At 36.0% G+C, this 18,853-nt stretch overlaps 1 protein-coding gene across 8 annotated transcripts; it reads right to left on the bottom strand.

The window, feature by feature from the left end:
- Positions 1–5,814: 5,814 nt before the first annotated feature.
- On the bottom strand, positions 5,815–17,662 carry LOC113038412 (putative monooxygenase p33MONOX). 8 transcript variants are annotated; one of them, XM_026195791.1, is made up of 10 exons: positions 17,483–17,662; positions 16,809–16,918; positions 13,950–14,133; positions 13,454–13,550; positions 13,035–13,228; positions 12,789–12,900; positions 10,995–11,119; positions 10,791–10,894; positions 10,545–10,699; positions 5,815–6,800 (listed from the first exon to the last, which is right to left on the bottom strand). In XM_026195791.1, the coding sequence occupies exons 4-10, from the start codon at positions 13,476–13,478 to the stop codon at positions 6,589–6,591; spliced, it is 927 nt and encodes a 308-aa protein (XP_026051576.1). In that variant the 5' UTR covers positions 13,479–13,550; positions 13,950–14,133; positions 16,809–16,918; positions 17,483–17,662; the 3' UTR covers positions 5,815–6,588. The 8 variants fall into 8 exon arrangements, with proteins under 8 accessions (XP_026051576.1, XP_026051578.1, XP_026051571.1 ...); XM_026195793.1 differs by lacking the exon at positions 17,483–17,662 and adding an exon at positions 17,003–17,142; XM_026195786.1 differs by lacking the exon at positions 13,950–14,133 and having other exon boundaries at positions 13,454–13,561.
- Positions 17,663–18,853: the final 1,191 nt, after the last annotated feature.

Genomic DNA, 18,853 nt, shown 5'->3' with positions numbered 1-18,853 from the left:
ATAACCAAAAAATCCTGCTTTTTGTTTTTTTTTTTTTTTTTTTTTTTAGAAAAAGAGTTCGTAATGTTCCATGGGACATTCAAACCCTCGGTGAGTTCGCTTTTTCCATCACTTCAAACCTTTGAGGGCGTGCGAAGCAGCACAGCAGATGAGTTTATTCAGACTTTATAGTCCAGCCAAACAGACATTAATATAATATAATATAATATAATATAATATAATATAATATAATATAATATAATATAATATAATATAATATAATATAATAAATATAATGTAATATAATATAATATTTGTTCATTCATAAAGAAAAGTTAAACACAAAAACAAAAACATATTGGATCCTGCTCATTAATAATATAAGCACTGTTTATTCTTAACAAATAAAAAACAGAGTAAAATGATTGATGTCAGAAAGCTCTGTGAGCTTGTTCTGCCTCGGTACACCCAGCGACGGCATAGACATTATGAATTGTTACATTAAATTATTATTTTTTTATACATGATAAATTTTAAGCGGTGCAGTATATTATGAATTTCAGAATTCCATAAAGCTAAAACCCAAAGGTTCTCTAGACTTCTAAGAAGACATTTCTGAGACATTTGCATGATTAATTAGCATTAAACATTTTCGAATAAATATTTAACTTGCATGAAATGGACGCTTCAGGTTTATAAACCACTTCAATGTAGGAGCCTCCAGAAGATGTACATGCAAAATGAAACAGTTTCATAAATCTCTGATTACTTTTTTGCATTTTAATACCTAGAAAAATACATCATTATTCACAAACAGAATTAAGGATTAATGCACAGAGATTTCCTCTTTGGTTGTTCATTTATAGCTAGATTGTAAAGCCACTCTATGGAGTTTTCCCCCACTCTGTGTATTTCCTGAACACAGGACCATGGCTTTAATAGTTGACTGCTCACAAACTTGGATTGGCATCATTATTTCATTTGACTGCTGCAGTGAAAATGAAGAGCTGTGGTACAGCACCACTGGGTTTGGATTTGTCTTTTCTTGTTCACTGCCAGTCATGTCATGAGCGCCTGCCATGTGACATCGGAATGTCTTCCTCTCATTAATGCATATTATGATTTTGCCCTTCTGCTGCAAGTCACCTCTAATTATAGCACACACTGAGCGCTCATTAATCTAAATTACTATTAGTCCCATTTTTACACAAGTCGATCAAGTTGATTATCAAAGGGGTGCTCACGAAGCAGACATGTGACTGCATGCAAACTGAGGAAAACATTTGGAAAACTGTATGCAACTAGACAATAAAGCTGTGAGATACACCCCTAATAAAACTCACTTCCTTGTGCAAAAGGATAAACATTATAGCAGAAAAACATCTTATAAAACATAATTAGCGTAAGTGACCGAGCCCAAAACCTGCAGCTTTTGTTTTCATTGTTCAGATACTAACTAAATGTATTGAGTTTCAAATTCTTCCCAGCTGAGAGAGCTCATGTATTTCCTAGTTTATTGTGGTGGAAACTGAGGATAATCCTAGATTAAATGCATTTTACTTTTACGTTTAGTTCACATTTTGAAATATATTTGTCTTCTTCAAAATAAAATATATTACAAGTTATTTATTTTTCGTCTGGGACTAGTTGTGACCACTGACATATTTTCCGTAAGTATCATTAAGGTCATATTTTTAGTTTTTTTTAGTTTTAGTTCTGTTATATATACATATAATATTTTATATATTATATATTAAGTATATAATAAAATATCTGTATTGTATTATCTGTTTTATTCTATGTGCTTTGTTATAGGAGTTGTGGCAGATATAATCTTGTAAAATAAATGTACAAATTAAGTACATTGAATAATTCATTCATTCAGCAGAAGCTTTCATTTAAAACTTTTTTTTTTGTGACAAATGAGGAATACAGCAAGCAAAGTAGACAGTAACACAAGTGCTAGCAATACAAAGTTTTAAAACAAAACATAATAGTGCAAGGAAATAGAACAGAATATAAGAAACAGCAAAATCATTATTTAAATATATTTAATATTTGTATTTTACCCACCCCCCGTTTCTTTTAATTGTGATGATTTTGGCTCACATTTAACAAAATCTCAACAAATTAGAATACTTAAAAAAAAAAAAAAAGAAAAAAAAAAAAAAAAAAAAAAAATATATATATATATATATATATATATATATATATATATATATATATATATATATATATATATATATATATATATATTAGTTAATTGTTGGCCTTCTGGAAAGTATGTTCATTTACTGTACATGTACTCAATACTTGGTAGGGACTCCTTTTGCTTTAATTACTGCCACAATTCAGCGTGGCATGGAGGTGATCAGTTTGTGGCACTGAGGTGGTCTGGAAGCCCAGGTTTCTTTGACAGTGGCTTTCAGCTCATCTGCATTTTTTCACAATAGCCCATAGATTCTCTCTGTGGTTCAGGTCAGGTGAGTTTGCTGGCCAGTCAAGCACACCAACACCATGGTCATTTAACCAACTTTTGGTGCTTTGGGCAGTGTGGGCAGGTGCCAAATCCTGCTGGAGAATGAAAGCTGCATCTTCAAAAAGCTGGACAACAGAAGGAAGCATGAGGTGCTCCAAAATTTCTCGGTAAACAGGTGCAGTGACTTTGGTTTTCAAAAAACACAACGGTCATCAGCAGATGACATTGCACCCCAAATCATCACAGACTGTAGAAACACTGGACTTCAAGCAACTTGGGCTATGAGCTTCTCCACCCGTCCTCCAGACTCTAGGACCTTGGTTTCCAAATGAAATACAAAACTTGCTCTCATCTGAAAAGAGGACTTTGGACCTCTAGCAATATATTTTTTCCCCACTGGAGCACAACCCGAGTCTTCTCCTCCCGTCCCATTTGTGATCCTTTCCTTCCTGCGGTACTCATCACTGTTGTAGGTTGCCAAGTCAAGGGGACCAGTGGGTTGAAATTTGTATGTGGATTGTATGAGAAGGAGGCGTTTCCGACCAGATCTGGCAACTAGGCAACCTTGGAATTTGTTTATGTGATAATTCATAAAATGAGGTTTGGGCCATACAAATTGCAGGAGTTTTACATATAAAATAAGCCAAGTGTGAATTTTTTTATAGAAAGATTATGAATAAGGGAGAAATACTGGAAAATATTTAAATGAGATGATAGCGGGATAGAATGATAAAATATGGGAGAATCCAGGGAAAAACGGCATGTTGAAAGGCATGGCTAACGGTCTAATCAGATTCAGTGATCTATGCTAAGCTAAGCTAAAAGTTATACCACCAGACCCATAGATTGGCTGAATGGATTCAAGAACGGTAAAACTCAATGGTTTAACTCTGGGGGAGTTGAAAATTAGCTCATTTAAAAAAAAAATTAAGAAAAAGAGGTGTGTTCCTTTAAGTTAATTAAAAAAAATAAACAAAAATAAATCTCAAAAGTCAAAGTTGGTCACCAATGTTTTATTATGATTATTATTATTTGCTTAAATGCATTTCAAAAGTTACAATTTGCCAATTTTTTTACATTATTTTGTTTTACATCTTAAAAGTCAAATTTGGCCACAAATGGTTTTTAAGTTAATTTAAATTTTTTTTTTTTTTTTTTTTACATATATCTCAAAACTTTTAAGTAGATAAAAAAAAAAAAAAAAAGTACATTCGTGAACGATTAAATGGACAAATCACCGAACTAATTAATGAACTAAACAAAATGAACTGCGGGTAACTGTGGTAAATCTTTGAACCAAAATTATTTTGTTCATAAATAATATTAATTTCTGCTACATCTCCCCCTCACACACATACAAAATACTCATGAATGAATAATAATTAACCAATTCAAAAAGATCTCATCTTAAGCATAGTGTAATCCTAATTATGATGTTCTTAAATCACAGCCTGGCAGACAGTGGCTGTTTTATGAGTAACATCAGCAATGCAATCAAAGTTTACACGAACATGACACAACAGAGCTCTATGAGTGATCCATGAGTTCTCAACCCACGTCCACATGTTGTGGTCAGACTGTGACCTCATAGCTTTATCACGTACAACAGAGACCCTCACACTCGGAGCTGGGTGGACCGCAAGGCTACATATTCAATCCAGACATCCCAGTGTGACTGCCAAACGTAGGAAATGACCTACGATGTGTCAGCGTGTAAAAGTACAGCGTCACAGAGGGATAGGAAAAGGGTTTTGGCAGGAGGTGAGCTTATGTGTGTGTGAGAGAGAGTGAGTACTGTTGGGTGGAGGGCGGCAGGGGCTGGACTTCCAGGAAAGTGTGTTTAACATGGCAGCATAAGATGTGAGGAGACTGCCAATGGAGCAGCATATGAACCAGAGAAACGCAGGGATAACACTGGGAAGGATGAAGGAAATGTTGGACGTTAGTTTCAGAGTGTTGGTTTGATATATTGTTTGTGTAAATGATCAACTGACAGTTTTGATAATCACATATTTACATTGAAGATAAACATTTCAGTTTTATTTCTATTTCAGTATACCTACGTATGATGATACGTCTGACGCGGATTTCTACAACAGACAGTGGCCTACCAAAAGGGTTCTCTTTTTGGTAGGCCACTGTCTCCTAGTGACAGACAAATGTATTACAAGAAGGGAAGATGTCTAAAACATGACCAGAACACACACACACACACACACACACACACAAACACACACACACACATACAACTATCTAAACAGGCACATTGCACAGACCTCTACAGCTAGTTATAAATACTATAACCTAACACGAACAGAAAACTTTTTAGCATTTAAAAAAAAAAAAAAAAAAAAATGAAGAATGTTCCAAAGGGAGGATTTCGGAAATTTTACCAGGTTTACACAACCTTCCAAAAGTTTAGGGCCAGTCAGTCTATACTGCTCACAAAGGCTGTATTTTACAGTAAACTGTGAAATATTACAATTTGAAACGTTTATTATTTTTTATTTTAACATTGTCATTTATTCCTCTGATGGCAAATCTGAAATTTCACTGTCTTCAGTGAAACTTTTTAACATATTCAAGTGTCAAAAAATCCTACAAGTGTCGCAAAAAACTTATTAACAGTTATCACTGGTGTTCAATTATTTATACAGTTCCCATTTATAATCAATGTTGAAAACAGTTTTGCGGCTTAATATGTTTGTGTAAACGTTCAAAAGATCACCATTCACCATTCATCATCTTTTGTAACTTAGTTTTTTGTTCAATATTTTAAACCAAAAAAAAAAAAAAAAAAACTATTTAATTGTTTATGTGGCTGTCATTGTTGATCAATACTGCTGGGGAAAATAAAAAAAACTTGTATTGTCAGCATACATATGAACAATAATGCATGAATTTAGTTTATGTATATAATTTGAATATGGAAAGCAGTGTATAAACACAATGTTCAATATTAAATGCATTAATTCTAAACAAAAAAATAATAATAATACTGTACAAAGTTAAACGTTTACCGCATTTTTCGGACTATAAGTCGCACTGGACTGTAAGTCGCATTCATTTAGAACCAAGAGAACACATTACAGTCTACAGCCACGAGAGGGCGCTCTGTGCTGCTCAGTGCTCCTGTAGCATGGAGATGGTAATGTTTCTCTAGGTTCATTTCTATCGGTTCATGTCAAATTAATTTTGATAAAGTCACACCTGACTATAAGTCGCAGGACCAGCCAAACTATGAAAAAAGTGCGACTTATTGCCCGGAAAATAATAATAGCTTCCATGTACCCACATAAGATTTGTTTGAACTTTCTTTATTATTGCTACAACCAAAAACTATTTGAGAGGAAATATGGCGTTTACGTATTTTTATTTATTCGTTCATGTATTAACAGATCCAATGAGATCAAAGCAAATACATTAAACCTTTCGTGAAATTGAAACAATTTTAAACTTGTAACAAAAATATAATCAATTCTCTGTCCAGAGCTTTTATATTAAATACAATGTCAGCCAAAGTTTTTTTTTAGCCTTCAGTCAGTTTTAGTGCCCTTATGTCACACGGTCCTCGACACAACCGTATCAAAACAATGCTAAACGTCATAATACACAACAGCAAAGACTTAAAGAATTAAGTTATCACTGAACCCATTGTGTATTGAAGATGTTACACAGGAAATCACAACATCATTTCTCAATATATGACAATTGATCTAGGCAGTTTTCAAACTTTCTATGTGATGCAACGAAAAACCCAACACATAAAAACACTGCTTTTGTTCATAGTCAAGCCATGAATAAATGATAATTACACCACGATAGATCCAAAAACATCAAGGCACGCACACTCTCACACATACTAACTTAAAGAAACACTTAAGGAAAAATTAAAAGGCAAAGCAAAGAAGAGGCTAACAAATGACAACAGCACAAGCAAAGATGCTGCTACGCACTTACACAACAAATTCTGAGGATGAACATTTAATTCCACACTAGCAAAAGGATGAGTCTGTGATAGGGAAAAGCAATTACCAATGCAGTGACCCAACAGCACAAGATAATAAGAGAAAGGGTAGACCAGCTACGGTTCACTATGTGTACAGCTGAGGGGGATGTAGGGAGTTCTCTCAGAATCCAGAGGGTGTCAAGACGTTCATGTCCCGGTGTTTGAGTTTGTGAGGTTGGCTCATCGGCCTCTTCCCCTCCATGGTTGGGATTTCCATCTTGGGGGGAGCTTTGAAGTTTGTGGGGTCCTCGGCCAAGCGGGTGGCCTGGGCTTTCATCACTTCCATAGGGGTGGGTTTCTGAGCTCCCTTGTAGGACTGCAGGGCAAAGCCCCCTGTAAACATACAGGAATGACATTAAGTATGTTGACAATGATGGGGGCGGGGGCAATGAACCTCTAACATCTGCAATACAGGTGACAAAATCTCTCAGTCTGCAGAGTTTTAAAGCATTTTATACAGCAGCTAGATCTTGTCCTCCAATGTGATTGGTCTAGTAGTATAAACATGTAGAACAGAATTGGTCTCTGCAGGGGCTAGTTGCAAGGGATGCACCGACGTATCTGCTGCCGATATTTACTGGCCGATTTTTTTATTAGTTTTAAGCCATCTGCATATCGAAATAAAATGAAAAGGGAAGATACAGATGATTTATTAATTAACTGCATCGAGAATGAGTTGCATGTCTATAAGTTTTTCTCTGGGCAAAGTAATTAAATACATGCCAAAACAAAATCAAATTAAATCTGTGCAAAGTATAGTTCATAAGACGGCATAGTTGGGCCATATGCAAACATGACGCTGACGCATCCAGTGAAATGCCCACTCTCAGCTGTAAAATCTTCATAGTTAAGTCTCAATGGCTATGTGCTGCCGTTAGAGTTTATCCGAGGATATGTCACGAACCACCAAGCATTAGGCAGAAACATCTCGTTGTTAGGTACCAAATTTCGATACTTAAGGGGTTAATCTCATCAGTGTTAGTGAGTGAAATAAGCGAGCAGCACTAGCTGCAGGCACGGTGCAGATCGATTGGTGTTTGACATCCGTGAGAACGATTCTAAAGCACACAGAGCAATCTGCGTTCAATAACTCTCGTGGTACTGTAATACATCGATTGGTCTGCACAGTCGGTCAGCATCAAATCAAACACACATACTGGAAGAACAAAGACCATCTATTTTGTGCAATAGCGTGTTTATTGTTTTCACGTTTCCTCAGTCAAACTTCTCTTTCTGCATTTATTCAGCTACAGCGATCACTGGATACCTCTGTCCATATTAGTGATTTCCTAGAGCATTACTTCTACAGTGCATGTGTGGAGTTAGCCCTCCAGCTTCCAATATGAATTAAATATTCATGTGTACTGCTCACAATACCCTATTTTGGATGAAAAATAGGAAAGATAACACTTTTCTCTCAAAAAACAGGATTCCCTCAATTATCGTCATTGATATTGTTATCACAATAAATATCAGAAATTATCGTGATACATTTGAGCCCATATCGCCCATGCCTAGTTTAAAAGAAGTACAAAAGTAGTTTATTCTGATTATTTAATACACAGTAGTTAAAATGCTTATATAATAAAGAAAATGTCCTGCTTAATATTTTTGTGGAAGATACATTTTTCAGAATTCTCTGATAAATAGAAATTCATCAGAGGGGTAAGTCGTGGCCTAGTGGTTAGAGAGTTTGACTCCTAACCCTAGGGTTGTGGGTTCAAATCTCGGGCCGGAAATATCACGACTGAGGGTGCCCCAATTGCTCCTTGGGGCTGCAGCATAAATGGCTGCCCACTGCTCCGGGTGTGTGTGTGTGTGTGTGTGTGTGTGTGTGTGTTGTCACTGCTCTGTGTGTGTGAACTTTGGATGGGTTAAATGCAGAGCACGAATTCTGAGTATGGGTCACCATACATTCAGCCAAGTACTAAAAAAATCACCAAAAAATACAGCATTTAAAGCATCACATAATTACAGCATTTTATAAATGTCCTTACTGTCATTTTTATCAATATAATCCACCGTGGTTTACACACACATAAACTTGAACAGTGAATATACACAAACACACACATTATATAAAATTACAAATGTGAACAAAGTCCTCCAGTGTTAAATAAATCATTAACAGTTATCAACATAATTCAGCTTCCAAGTATATCTAGCTTATAAAACCTTTTGGGTATTAAAAATATATTACACAAATGATTTGAGATGATGTGTGTCTATATAAGAAATTTTTACATTGGTTTCAAATGTGGCTCATTCAGTCAGTTTTATAAATAAGCTTAAAAATCATATATTTGATTTTATTTATTTATTTTTCTCCAGTATATTGCTTTTTTTAATCAGTCTTTGAGGAAAGTAAAAACTCAAGTGAGAAGCCTGGAAGGGAATGTGAATAAAATATTTATTCTCATTCTTGGTAAAAACCTGCCTGTTGACGTTTATCAATTTTGCCAAATCAAAAAACAATACATCATATGAACCAACGGAGATTGTTCATTCCAAGATGGCTGCTGGCAAGTTTGGTGTCCTTGTGATGTTTTTAGTTTACAAAATTATAAGAAATGTCTCAGACAATGGTCCCAGAATTGACATGGAAGAGTGCTTACAAAGTAACTTTGTACATTCTAACAAACTTTTAGTTATTAAACCGTTGCATTATGGAAAGAAAACTCTGTTGGACATATTCCTGTATCCCAGCCGGTACTCAGCCAGGCATAAATCAAAGGCTGGAGCTAAGCGGCAAATTAACGGCAGAGATTTAATCATCTGTATGTGCCTGCTATTGTCTGGGGATATAATTAAAAAGACCCCCTGGTTTTAAGGTTTTAGTTGGTGATAATGAGATTAATGTAAAGGACTCGGTTAGTTACCTTGGCTGTGTGCTGGAATGCCACTTGTCTGGAGTGGGCCAAGCGCAAAAGGTTCTTACGAAGGTAAATCAAAGAGTACCGTATTTTTCGGACTATAAGTCACATCTCTCGCGGCTGTAGACGGTAATGTTTTCTCTTAGTTCATTTCTCTCGGTTCATGTCAAATTAATTTTGATAAATAAGTCGCAGGACCAGCCAAACTATGAAAAAAAGTGTGACTTATAGTCTGGAAAATACGGTATGTTTCTTGTCCAGAATCTCAAAATTTTTGGACAAAAAAAAGCTATGCTAATTCTGGCAAATGCTCTAATTCAGCCATATTTTGATTATGCATGTTGCTCTTGGTATAATGGTGTCTTAAAGCACCTGAAACATAGGCTTCAGATGGTTCAAAATAGGGCTTGCAGGCTTGTTTTGAACCTCCCCATGAGAACTCATCTTGATATTTCTCATTTTGAGACTATTGGGTGGTTAAAAGCAGAGGATCGTGTCTCTCAGATTCATCTGTGCATGGTACATAGGACTGTGCATGGAGCTGTCCCCAAATATCTGAATAATTATTTTAATAGAGTGAGAGATGTACACAGCTACTCTACCAGAGACAGCTCTACTGATTTTGTACCTCCAAAAGTTAAAAGTAATTTAGGTAAAGAGTCCTTCTTGTTTGTCGCAACAAGTTTGTGGAAAAGGTTGCCAGGGAATTTAAAGACGACCAGAAGTTTAAGAGGTTTTCAGCTGGCATTTAAAAAAATGGCTCAGATGCCAATGTTAGTATGACAATATTTTATAGTTTTTTCTTGATGGTTTTTATTTTGTGTTATATGAATGTGATGGTTGATGTTTGTTTTTTTGCCACTTGCTTTGTCTACCTTTACTCATGACCCCAATGGAAATAAGCCCTAGGACTTTATTGTGTTATCCTGACTTTGTATGTTCCTTTCACTGTATGACACAAAGATCGTATTTTAAATAACATGGTCGAATAAATCAAATCAAAATACAGGCTGTTTTTACTACAAATATTCTAAATTATAAGTAGCTTGACGATTAAACAACAATTTCAAAGTATCTTTCCCAAACCTTGAAGGCACATGGTCGCATCTAAAAGGTTGGGAGCAACGTGCTGGATTATTAAAATGATAAATATTCTAAATTAAACCCCAGAATCTACTGTTAATGTGTGTCTTGTGATCTGTACCTAGGTCAGTTGTGGACTTGCTGACTTGAGTTCGTGGTCCAAAAGTGCCCCAGTGTTCTACAGGTCCATCACTGGAAGCCAGATCTACACTGGAGCTGGAACTGGTGCTCATCTCAGAGCCTGTGAGAGAACCGGTGGAGCTGCTGAACCATCCCCTGCCAAACACACACACACAATTACCATCTCATTTTTCAGCCCACATTTGACTAATACAAAAGGATGTGAAGCTGCCGACTCATTCAGCACCTGCGTATCTGCTTGGGTGAGGACTGAGGGGTCACGGCAGGCGTCGACTGACCAGACAATGGCTGTTTTTCTTCTTTGGCATCTACACTTTGCATTTGAAGCTTCTACAACATCCAAAACACATGATTTATACATTAAACAAAATTTTGGAGATGTCAGATCACTTTGACATTTGAGCCTGTTGAACTGAGGATCTCTGCCTACATGCATTGACTCTGCCAGACGATGGTAGCGGGTCTCCTCTGCATTCAAGCCTTTGTGAGGAGTGTAGCCTGTATCAGTCAGTCCTGCCTGCTTCTCAAAACTGTGCATGCTCTCCTGGGTCTGCTCTGCAATGCAATGTAACAGGTCCCATTAAGGCCACTGTTTTACACCAATTAACACTTGAAATGTGATGCATAAGGCACTGTCATCTAGGGTTGGGCCGATAGATGATGCCATCGTCCATCGCTGATGGCTTACAGACATCATGATGTTAAGCTGACATTGTGATACCCCCCACCCATCATCACTCTCCCACAATCCGCCGCATCCCAGTTCCAAAAGGAAATGAAGTGTACTACGGAAACCCTAAAGCGAGTAAATAGCCTACGAGATGGGAGGATAAAAAAATATATTTCAATTAGGGCTGTCAAAAATAGCGCGTTAACGACGTTAATTAGTTGTTTGTTGTTAATTACGTCAAATTTTTTTACGCATTTCACGTATGCGCAGTGTGACAAATTATTCAGGTCAGGAAATTTTCGTCGATCTTTGAATTCTCAAGATAGTAAAAAACTGCGGCGAGCGCCGCGACGAAAACTCAGAAGAAGCTTAAGGTTTTACCCCAGCTACTCTCAAATACATTCATGCCAAGCTCGATAAACAGAGACTACTTTGGTAGTTGATACGCTGGAGCTTCTTCCTGTTATAGTGTCCTGTGTTTCACACTGCGCATGCGCAGAACGCCTACATGCAATGCAGCGAAAATTACAGCGGTTTGAAAAAGCATATGCATTTTTACTTGGTTTTACTGGCACTTGAAGCCTTCAAAACATGAAAATATCGATCCTAAAGTATTGTGGCAGAGCAAATGTACACCTCCCAAAAACAAGAGTGCCCAGAGTGCAGAGGGCGCATGTTTGTGTTTCTGAGTTCATTCTTTCGAGTTTCTCTATGCATAATTTCATAGATATGTGGCTATATTTAACCACTGGTTCACCTAGAACTCTTACACTATCTGTAGTTAAAGGGCATGGTTTGATATAGTGCTCAGGTAAATTTGATCTAAGTAAATGTTAAACTTTTGAAATTCAGAAAAAAAGAACCACATATTGATGAATCAATACATGAAAATTACGTATCGGTGTCCTGTTATTTATCTTTTGGTATGCATTTCAGGAAAAAAAATGGTTAGGATTCAGGTGTAATTGCAAATAGTGATTAATCCTGATTAATCCACTAAAAATTCTGATTAATTTGATTAAACATTTTTATCATTTAATGACAGCCCTAATTTCAATACTTTTAAGTTACCTTGTTTCTAATACTTGCAGTTATATCATTGGGTAAGTATAAGCGACTGTATATAAATTGCGGGCATCTGGAAGCCACTATTGAAACCACTTTTGATTGCACGCTGTCATTTTACTTTCACCTTGAGATTCGCGATCACAAGGACTCTATACTACAAACCGACAGTACTTACCACACTTTTGACAAGATTAGAGGTTTGTTATTGGTGCTCAGGATCTGCAAATCATTTGCCATCGTTCTATCAGACATTACTCCTTTGCTCTTTGTATGTGGTAAGTGAACCTTTTTGTACTTTAAATGCAGCAGGCTACTGCTAGCAAGCGGCTAAACTTTTAGTGGCTCCATAGAACGCATTATTTGTTTCACGCCTTGGGCACATGCCATAATCCCACCTCAACCCCCTATGTCATTGTCACTGTAGACATCGTCTGATGCCAATCTGGTAGACATCGCCCAACCCTAGAGTCATCATAACATTCTTACTGATGATGAGGGAGTTCATGACCGACGAGGCTTTGGCTTTCACCACAGGGACTGGAGGTTTAGTGGATTCAAAGGTAGCACTTTGTTTTACCCCTCCTTCTGACTCATCCTCCTAAACACAAACAGGACATACCAGAAGAATTGTTAAATTAGCCTACAACAGCAGTTCTTAAATTGTGGTATGGAGTGCCCCCAGGTGGTGAAAATTATAATAAACCTGGTCAGAGATGAGCAGTGCACACACACCTCAGCAAGTCGTGCAAACTTCCTCTCAGGTATAAGAGGTCGCCTCCACAGGTTGTTAATATTAATGTCAGATGGAGGTGAAGACATAGGGCACTCAAGATTATCATCATAGCCGTGAGCTCGACGGGTCATCCTAACAGGGATGGACATTACCCCGAGGAGTCCCTCTGAAGCACCTGGACCTGCTTCCAGGGCTGCGGTAAAAGAGCAAAGCACTGTGTCAACAACAGTCCAACACAGCAGTCACAATTTAATGCATTTAAAAAGAGAAACCATTGACATTGATGTCATATCTGTCATATATTGTCTCTTAAAGCTATTTAAAGCAAAGGTGAAAGTATGTTCAAACCCTTGACAAGACTTTAAAAAGTAATTTTATGCACTGCAATGTGTTAAATAAACTGGCCTCTCTCCTTTACCTGGAAGATCTCCAGGTCTGGACATTATGGCAACTGAGTGAATTGTTTCTGGTGGACCGAAAAGAGAAGACAGCCTGGACAACCCGATCAGATGGGACTGGATCAAATCCACAGATGGAATTAAGAGAAAGGAACAAGTAACATATTAACAGAGCAATATTTGAGTTTAAGACCAATGAACTATCCATCAGCCTCAGATTAATCATTAAAGAGAAAGTTCTGCAATCCTCTGCTATGCACAGAGTGGCTGAAATTCAAAGATCCCTGATCTTTTTGGACAAATATTTCACACCTGGGATTGTGTGAGAATACACAATATTGATAATAAACTTAAAAGTAAAAAAGTAAAACTCAAACTAAAAAGTGTTGTAATATAACAAATTAAAAATACTTCACTACAGTACTTAAGTATTTTTGGGGAGTATCTATACTTGAGTTTTTATATTTCAGGCAACTTTTACTCCAATACATTTCCCAAAGTATATTCGTTACTTACTACAAAATATTCAGAAGAACACAGACTGCAGGAAAGCAGGTTTGACGAATCAGTGGTCTGGCATTCGCAAGTTAGACTTATAAAAACACCTTTGCTCGTGTGCAAACAAGTGCGTGCCGCGCACAACCGCTGATGATTTAATTTCCCACTCAATTCGAGGCTGGGGTGTGCGATACAGCATCGTCTGCAATGATATGGGAAGTGTTGTTGTAATGATCTGCCACCAAATATCCCCAACCACACAGAGTGCACACACATGATTTATCAGTCTATTAAAACTCAAAATTCCAGGCATTCTAAATTGTAGATGGCAAAAATCTGTTTTTATGCTTTTTATATTTATATAATTTCATGTAGGCCTAATTAACTTAATCTATTTCATACAGAGTACCGTTTTTCTGCAGATGCATGAACACATTAAATAATAATTTTATTCAAGTTCAATAAATCAATAAATGACTTACATTTTAGACATAATATTGCTTGATTTTTCTCAATTTTGAAAATTGTTCCAACCAGGGGCCCGTTCTTCGTACGTCGCTTATTACATCCAAGATCAAATGACACATCCAAGATGATATCATCGTGCTAATCATGATCCGGCTAATTGGGTTCTTCGAACACACCTGTTGTGTATGATTAGTATCGCTGGATTGAGTTATCTGAGATAATTGCGCATTCATGTGTTGTCTTAAAAGGGGATATGTATCGATACTCGAAACCATGATCAGCAGTGCAGCGATTGGCTGGTGGCAAGACGGCAATGTAATGATTTTATATCATTTAAAATGACAGAAGACGAAAAACTTGACAAATTTCTGGACTTTTATAAGGAAACAGCCAAGCAAAACAAAACTACATAAATGTTATAATAGGTACATGAAACAGATAAAAGATACATGTTTTTATTTTATTAGATTTTATTTGATTTTTCATGTTTACATGAAATAAGCCTGCTCCCGAGCAGGTTTAAGGTTACGGACCTGTTGCTATGACAGCAGCTCCGGGATGAGCTTCGAAGAACCAAACGATCCAAGATCACGCCAAATCGTCAACATTCAAATCCAGCTAACTGAGTTAGCGACGTACGAAGAACAGGCCCCAGATCACAGCACTGTTTTGCATCTGAGCAATGGATGGTGTTTACTTATTGAATGAATCAGCTTTTTGAAGGAATCGGTTGCATAAATTATTCAGTGATTCACTCATTAACACGGTCAAATGCTTTGTTTCTGAATTAATTAGCTGTTTGAATGAACAGGTTGAATCTCAATGACTCACTCATTAACATTCACTTGCTGTCACCTACTGGCAGTTTTAATTTCACATTTAATTTTTTTTCATGTTTTAAATTCAATATCAGTCAAATTCAAATATCAGTTTTTTAACGTTTTATGTTAAAAACAAAACATGATGCCTATTTATACATCTGTATCTGCAGTTTAAATGCATCCATATCCCCTCTGAGATACATAAACTCTGTAAATACATGCTATTTCAGATGAAGATTCCAGAAATGTTTTCTTATGATGGAATGAAAGACACTAAGTACTGGAAGAAGTGCTTCTTATTCTTACCTAAAAATATAAAATGTAAGAAAGAGTTCAATGTATGTATGCATATATATATATATATATATATATATATATATATATATATATATATATACATATACATATATATACACACACACACACACACACACACACACATATATATATATATATACATACATATATATATATATATATATATATATATATATATATATATATATATTGATATTCCATTTTGCATTTACTTGTACTTTTACTTTCAATACTTAAGTACATTTAAGATTTAAAAAAGACTTTTTGTATTTAAGTACAATAAATGTCACATAACTTTTACTCAAATAAAATTCCAACTGGTGACTTCAATTTCTACCAAAGTAATTTTCTGGGAAGATTGTTGTACTTTTACTTGAATATGACTTTCACGGTACTTTATACACCACTGCTTAAAATAGTATTCAATATCTAGCCTACTTCTAAACAATCAAATGCATGATGCTAAAATGTCTGTATAATTTTTATTTAATCCTAATTTTAAGATTAAAGAAAAGATGTACCATGTTGGTGTCCGCATCAAATTAAATTGACAAAATAGATTCTTTATATTATTATTATTACAACTACAATCAATACAATTTATTAAAACCTTATTTATTATTAATATTGAACACTTTATCATAAAGAATACACATTTTTAATTTAATGTTTTAATTTATAGTTTACAGCACCTTATTTGACAAAAATAAAAATGCCTTTTTTGAATGCGAATTATTTTAAAAGAATCATTAAACTGTCAACGTTTTTGGAATTAGTTTCCTTAGACATATTTTTCTAAAATATTAAATCTGTCATAAAGAACAGAATCCGGGGGGTATGAACTAAACATGTCATGATAAATACTGATATTGAATGACACCGAAAAAACTAAATTTGCATAAATAAATAAAAACATCATGTGGTGTCCAACATTTAACCATATGCTCACTCTTCCCATGTCTAATACAATGAAACTCTATTTAAGAGCACATTTACATCTTACAAATGCAGTTAGTAGTGACAAATGACTTCTAATGCGTACCTCGTCCTGCTAACATAACAAATGAAGATCATGTGGTGGTACTTCGAAGTAAACATGCATGTATATCTGAGACGATAAATTCTTTAAACAATCATTTTTTGTGCTAGTAAAATGGAAATCTCTCCAAGCTGGGAGAGGGTTTTGTATACACACGTTTAGATTTCAAAAACACATCTATTCTTATCTACGACACGGGGCATTATTAAATCAAATGTGACCATCTCTTACCAGTGAAGGGCAGCCAAAGCACCACAGCTAGAGCACAGGGTGATCTTGATCACTCAGCATTGTGGGACACCAGGACGAGGACAGGCACAGCCAGGAAAAGACAGAAAGAGCTAGAGAACAAACAAAAGCCATGAAAACATAAGGACGTTTTGAGAGACTGCAGTATAAACCCGTTGACTGAAAAGATACGTTACCTAATGCTATAAGTTAAAGACTACAAATGTATCTGAATCTACAATTAGACTAATAACGTTAAACGCTTTTAAACATTAACGTTAAGTGATAACGCAAGACTGAGCAGTAGTGTGGTGAGAGTCAGTGCATGCTGTTTACACGAGTTGTCCTGCTGATGCAACGTTAATGCTTGCTCACTTTCCCAGTAAATTAACGTTACTGATCTCCGCTAACGATCATTTACGTTAACGTTACTTCAAAAGCTAACGCACTGTTAGCTTTAAGCACAACAGCTTGCTTTTGTTTTCAAACATTGTTTCGTTTAAGTTTTAGTATTAATAAATATTTTACTGAACACCACCATATATTTTGACAAATACAACAATAATTGTTAAATGGTATGTAAATGAGCGGACTCGATCCAGATTTGGCGAACTGAAACCGGTTTGAGGTGCGCTCGCGAGCTGCGGAGCGCGCTACTCAATTGTTTATAACGTTACCTGCTGAAGAGTTCCCGCGCCTCCTCTACAGCAGCTAAAAGGCCAGCAGAGGTAATAGGGGCATTTTTAACCGAATGGCTGAATTACACATCACAGATGTTTGACAAAATTTGGCCTTTGTATCTGCCATAACCTCCCTTTGGGTCTCTGCAGTCCCCGCTCAATCTCGCGATACTTCGATTATCTCCGCCGCTGCTGCAGTACTTCAAGTAGCCACACGGGGCAGTAAAAGACATATAAACACACAGCAGCACTGTAGTTCACACACGTTTTTGTTTTTTTTTGTTTTTTTTGTTTTAATTGAACAAACATAACAGCATTTAGTTTCATCTACAAAAACAAAAAATAATATAATTATAAACAGTAGACAAAGAGCAAGTAAAGTAAAAAGCAAGTAAAATAGACAAGTAAAACAAAATAATAACAAAATAAAAAATAATACATTTAAATATATTAATAATAATTGAGCCAGGGGTAACATATCCTTTAAATAAATTCAAGAGAGATAGACATGCCTCGAGTCCCTTTTGTTTTCAATATAAAAAAAAGCATAAATATTATACTTTGTGCATAATGTAACTGATTTTAAAGCTTTGGCATTGTTAGAAGAAAATATAGTACTCAAATAATATGTCAGGTCATTGCAAAAGACAATAAAAAGAGGTTTGACAGACAAAAACCTACACTTGTGTACAGAAAACTTGGCTAGAAAAATAAAAAGATTTACAAGAAAATACTTGTCTTTCAGATTTTTGTCAGAGTTATAAGAACCAACGTTGTTCACACAAGTATAATTATTATACTCTGTGACTGTAAAGTAGGGACATTTTGATGTTTTAAACTATTGTATAATTTTAAGGAAATTGTTTTGTGTATGCATTATGGTTTTTATTTCATGTGGTTTAACTAAGGGTTATGTGTGGGGTGGTATGAATGAACCATTTAAAGCTCATTTGATTGAAAAGAATAACCACCCCATCCCTCTTGTGTTAATCAGCTGTGTCACACCCTCCAAACACCAACACACACTACACAACACCCTCCATTTGGGGCGCTATAGGGGCCCCTATGCACCCAACTAAAAATGTGAACGGCCCTAACCATCCAGGTCAGCAGTAATTGTATCTGACCAGATTTGCTGATCCGCAGGACAATGCAGCAACAGAGAGCACCCTTAATGGAGGGTGTTGTGTAGTGTGTTGGTGTGTGCTGGTGGGGGGCATGATACACCTGATTAACACAAGGGGGTGGGATAATTCTTCTCTCTAATCACATTAAATTGAATGGTATAGCACCCCACCCCTGCCTCCATTTACATTTGTTGTAGTTTTTAATCACGGTTAACACCTGCTATAAACTTTAGTTACGCTA

Source organism: Carassius auratus, chromosome 21, assembly GCF_003368295.1.
Source record: "Carassius auratus strain Wakin chromosome 21, ASM336829v1, whole genome shotgun sequence".
NCBI classification, from domain to species: Eukaryota; Metazoa; Chordata; class Actinopteri; order Cypriniformes; family Cyprinidae; genus Carassius; species Carassius auratus.
The sequence above is the reverse complement of the archived record's forward strand: the minus strand, read 5'-3'. Positions and strand labels throughout refer to the sequence as shown.

Coding starts and splice junctions, on each gene's coding strand:
- LOC113038412 (XM_026195785.1), bottom strand. Junction 10,895..10,994: donor GTCTGGCAGAGTCAATGCAT/GTAGGCAGAGAT, acceptor TGGATGTTGTAG/AAGCTTCAAATGCAAAGTGT. Junction 6,801..10,544: donor CAAGTCCACAACTGACCTAG/GTACAGATCACA, acceptor GTATGTTTACAG/GGGGCTTTGCCCTGCAGTCC.